The sequence below is a fragment of the Montipora capricornis genome, chromosome 9 (genome assembly GCF_036669925.1).
Source record: "Montipora capricornis isolate CH-2021 chromosome 9, ASM3666992v2, whole genome shotgun sequence".
In the NCBI taxonomy this organism is placed as follows: domain Eukaryota; kingdom Metazoa; phylum Cnidaria; class Anthozoa; order Scleractinia; family Acroporidae; genus Montipora; species Montipora capricornis.
The window spans coordinates 44,713,309-44,718,380 of record NC_090891.1 but is presented as its reverse complement, the minus strand read 5'-3'; the positions used below and the strand labels follow the sequence as shown (position 1 = coordinate 44,718,380).

At 39.8% G+C, this 5,072-nt stretch overlaps 1 protein-coding gene across 3 annotated transcripts in view; it reads left to right on the top strand.

The window, feature by feature from the left end:
• The first annotated feature begins 692 nt into the window (after positions 1 to 692).
• Positions 693 to 5,072, top strand: part of LOC138015712 (mucin-22-like) — a 25,643-nt gene continuing 21,263 nt past the window's right edge. The window contains exons 1-2 of one of the 3 annotated variants that reach the window (XM_068862824.1): positions 693 to 825; positions 2,498 to 2,672. In XM_068862824.1, coding sequence (XP_068718925.1) covers positions 2,601 to 2,672 — 72 coding nt within the window. In that variant the 5' untranslated portion in view covers positions 693 to 825; positions 2,498 to 2,600. Of the gene's footprint in view, positions 826 to 1,334; positions 2,673 to 5,072 lie in introns of those variants that run through there. The other 2 variants (XM_068862823.1, XM_068862822.1) reach the window with 2 other exon arrangements.

The following is a 5,072-nucleotide window of genomic DNA, read 5'->3' as shown; positions in this document are numbered from 1 at the left end:
CAAATATCGCTTAATTCTGCATCGACAACGTAATTTTTTCCTTCTGAAAATAAGAACCTATTTAAGAACCTAAATAGCCTAAGTTTCTCTTAATTACCATTTATGTAAAAACCGGTTGGGCTAAATTTCAAAATGGAAGGTTCTTACTCGCGGGGTTTTAATGCAATCGCTCCCAGCGCAAACCGAAAAAACAGCCACACAGCTCAGGTCCCCAAAGAGACTGAGCATGCAAAGAAACTTGCCTTACACGCTTTATCATGTTTTTAAAAAATAAATTAAAATGAACTACATCGTCTGGCCAGGGCTATAAGCATTCGATGACAGGTCACTTTGTGAAAGACGCCGTTAGGATACTATGTTTAAAACAGTGGAAGACAGAGAGCTGCCAAAGTATTTATTATGTGGCTCTGGAATGCAAGATATTTCAGTAATGAGAGTCGTCGTTCAAATGAGTGTCCGTGAAGTGTCGCTCATCAATCTGTTTTACCTGATCCGACCTCAACTTTTTTTTTCACTATCTAATGGGTTATCGAAGATATAAATATTGATGGCATTAATTAAAAGAGCAGAGAAGAAGGGGGTGGCTTTAATCAGATTCGATCGGATCAAGTGAGTTCAAGTTCGTTCTCGGCAAAGGCGACCTCTCAGGCTATCAGCATGACATGAAGTAAAGTAGAGCCCCACTCAGTTCTTAACGATCAACTACGAAGTTACTTTCTCAGGTTTTGAGCACGAAAAACGAGCATATAACCTTGACAAAACGATGCCGGAAACAACCAAAAGCGGTGCTTTTTTAGTACCATTTCGCACGTGGGTCATCACAAGGTACGCGTCGAAAAAAGAGACTGTCAAAATTAACAATAATATTATTAACGCGAAAGAGCATTGGAAAACGCGATTCCTAAATAGGTATAGGAAAAGAATGTGGGAAATCTGAAAGACAAATACCGATTTGTCGCTTTTACTAACCGTGTGTTTGAGACGACAACGAAGCAAAAGATAGCTCACTTAACAATCCCTTGTAAAGGGAGAGGTCAACGGATTATGAATATTGGGATAACCGACTACACATTCATTGAGGCTGTGCAAATGGGTCTGGATAAAGAATTGGATAATCTATCCGCTATAAACATTCCATTGCTAAAAGCAAATAATATATCGCCATATTTTGTCCGCAAATCGTAACAACGCCATAAACAGTGATCTTCACTGAACTCACGAAGCCGGTCGAGTTCTCTGGTAATAAATATCATGGCAAGAGCGCTATCGACGCTTTGCAGCCACACAAGACGTTTGCGTCATTAATATTCAACAGAATTGACGCTTATTACTTTAACTGTAACGTACTACTATCTAAACAAAGCGGTGATTAGCGAAGCACATTGTAATAACAGCAATGGACGAAGTATTGTTGTTCCGCGAAGGCCACCTAGGACTACTTGTGGCTAATTTTCGCTCAACATCTAACAAATTATCTCTGCACCCTTCAACGCCCAGACGAGGAATGTTTACGAGTTATCAAGGCAAAACAGATTAGTTTTTTGCGGTTTGGAAACCTTTCCACGCCATGCAACGTAAGGAATAAATTGCATTTATTTGTACTGGATTACCGTAAAAGAAGAACAAATTTAATGTAACCAAATGATTTGTTTCAACCAATTTTGTTTTGTTCTCTCCATCTCAGGTATTTTCTTCTTTGAGTGCTTTCTATTTTCATATATTTTAAAACCGAAAGTCTGATGGAGAGATCTGTACGCGACTCTAAAACTAAAACTTTGTTATTGAACATAACAGAATCACAGAGGGCCCGATCGGGTTTTGTGTACAGAGGGATTGAACTTTGATTGCTGACCGTCGAAAACTGAGGTTACAGTATTTTACCAGACAATGACGTACGAAAAACAAACACCGAATTGCGAATGGCTACTTAGTGGATGTGAGGGTGGTACGGCATTTTTGAAAGTAGCTTAATTTAAGAAAAATATCCTCTAAATCATGTTTATAGCAGCCAGACCGGCTTATGTAGCAGCAGCGGAAACGATCGATCAGCACACGAACGTTCTCTTGACCTTACGTCATCTATTTATCAAGAAGTGTTTTTTATCAATGTAGAGCATAATCTCTGGGTCCACATATCGGGCTGGAAATCTCGGATTCCCCTATCGTCTAAATGTTCAACGTTTCGGTATTCTTGCGTGCCTATTACAGTGTTTTGTCTGGAAAAGATACTTCGTCCTTGGCTTTGCCGTGGCAGCTTGGATAAAACAGACGTAAGTAAAGGGCGCGAGCTTCCGTTAGATGTTTGAAAACACCACAAAGTTGTTTCCTTGGAAAAATAGACCGACCTGGCCCGTATGGTTTAAGTGTGAGACACAATAGGTCTTTTTGCGGTCAGTCGCCCAGCCAATGCAAGGGCGCAGCTCACGTTAACTTCCGTTGAGCGGCGGGGAGTTGTTTGCGCAGTGACACATTAACTTTCATCTGTCCATATCCGTAGGATTTGCTCGTTAACGCAGGGTGAGAAATCGAGACGGGCTGGCCATCCATCGGAATCGCCTCGAGTTTGAAGGTTATTGGTCTCCAGTGTTCAAGCGACTATCATGGCAGCATGTCTACTTCTCAAGAGAGGAATTTGGAAAGGCATTTTGCTCCTGCTACTAATATTGGAAGCGGTGAGTTTTTGTCAACGTTTTTTCTCAGTTTTCATCGCCCGTGAAACAGCTGTAACACGCGCGTTTGAATCGATCAAGCAGCCACGCGTTTGAAAGCGATGTTACTCCTTAGCTATTGCCGACGAGAGAGCAGGTTTACCTCTGCATCACATTAATGACGGCTCTTTCTTCCGAAGCTTTAGATGCTATTTTATTACCAGTTATTATGTGCTATAGATCAATTCTTGAGATAGTCAATGAGAATCGATACTACTTTATTAAGCCGATACAGGTTTTGATACGCATCAAAACTCTGCGCCTAAGCCGGCAACTTGAGGTGAAAATGGAACGTTTTTGTTGCGCTGAATTTGCAGAGGTAATCTCCATAAAAATTCAAAGCTCTATTTTACACTCTTGCAGAGGGTTTTTTGCTCTTTGAGAAGAGCAAGACCTGCGAAATTCCAATTGATATCTGAGAATGGTCCGTGACACTGATACACGTGTGGTGACTGTCTGCATGCCGGCCAGAAATTTATCCCTAAAATATTTCGACTTCAAAATCCCTCAGAGCATCTACTACTAAAACGACGAATAACTTGAGCATTGCAAACGATAACCGTGCGATGTGGTCTGGTTATTTAACACGAAGAGTAGAAAATCTTATCTTTCCCTTAATGTTTTGAAAGAAATTGTTAGACACAACTGAGGACAGAGAGGCCGCTTTATTTCCTTTTCGAAAGAGACGAAACATATAGACTCATTCCGGGAACTTTGCTCTTAGACAGCCGCGCTCAATAAGGAACAGCACGACATTCCTTAAACCCTAATTTTCTGTGGAAAGCTGAAGGACTTTAATTTTAATCTTCGTTATTGCTCATTTTGCGATTTTTCGAGTCAAAACATGACTGAGTGAAGAGTCGATATCATGAAGTATATTCGCATCACCTACTTGAAAAACTAGGCGACAAAGTTTTGATAACAAGCTTATGTCAGTCTCCTGAAAGTTCAACATAGCATTTAAGATTGAAACTAACATGAAATTCTACCCATTTTTCGGACTTGATAAGAGACGAATGCCCTAAAATCACACGAAGCAAATTTGTTGCACCGGAAATGTCGTTGTTTGGCGTGGCTAAAACTATTTATTTAGATCGTGTCAAATGCATTTTTCAAATTTGATCAAACGCTACTTTCTTATTAGCAAAATAAAAACCTCTTCAGCTCTGGGTTGAGAGAAAGTAGAAAAAGATCGAAAATTACTGTATTCGGAGTTGAAATGCTTCAAAATTTAAAGCTAACAAAAGACACCAATCTTCCAACAGATGTTCACTGTAAATTTTAGTTTTTCCTCCTCGAATTCAATTTCTCAAGATCATAGATGTCACGATATGTGGCAGAAATGAGATGTCAAGCTAAGTACAGCTCGCAGAAAAAGAGAGCTACCGTATAAAATAAATATGTGCGTCTTTCCCCTCTCAAACTAGAACATCAATTTCTCTGCATTTCAACACGCATCCATTAAACCGCAGCCTGCCTGGCCGAAAATGCCTATCAAGATTTATGCAAGGCGCGACTCCATTCACAGACAGAAAACAGATATTCTCCAGGGGCTTTCAATGATCCGGGCGGAATTTTTCTATTTTCGACGAGATTGTATTTTGCAGTGATATCAGTGTTATTTTTATGCCGTTTCCTTCACACGGTGTTTAGAATTTGACAGAACAAGCAAAATTATGTAATAAAATTATGTTGTATGGAGCGCAAGAGCGGTATTTTCAAAAGTACAAGCCCATACTTGTTCGCTGCGCGTAACCTGTGAGAAAAATAGCTGCAGTGCGCAGAATCAATCAGAATAAACCACAACAACCACTCGAGTTTGCACGGTGTTTGGATGTCGGTACAAAGTAAGCTCTCCACGTCTAAGTTGTCGCTCGTTTGCAAAGACAACATGAATTACTGAATCGGCGACGAGTCAGGCTGCCTTAGGAACCTAAAACTGAATAAGTAAATCAGAAAAAAAAACGCATAAAAGAAATAAACACAACAATAGACAAAGATTGAAGATTTGCCTAAAATAGCCCACTCCTTAACACAGACGTGAGCATTGTAAAGGACATAATGTACACCACAAAAATTCTGACACGCAAACCTTCGTTTTCTTGCTTCCTTGTTTATTTCTTGGTTTGGTCATGGTGCTACCTATTTTATGAGAGTATTTTTTTATTAGATATTGAAACATGGTATGAAAAAAAAAAGGATTCAAAACGAAACTATAATGTCGAACGTGACTTACTCTCACCCAAAGTTTGCAGGACTGACATAATTTGAGGGGCGGAAATTAGCATTGGCCCGCAATTGGGAAGCTTTGATTGCCATGTTTTTATTTTGAAGAATTGGCTGTTAACTCAAGCTTTCGGATTA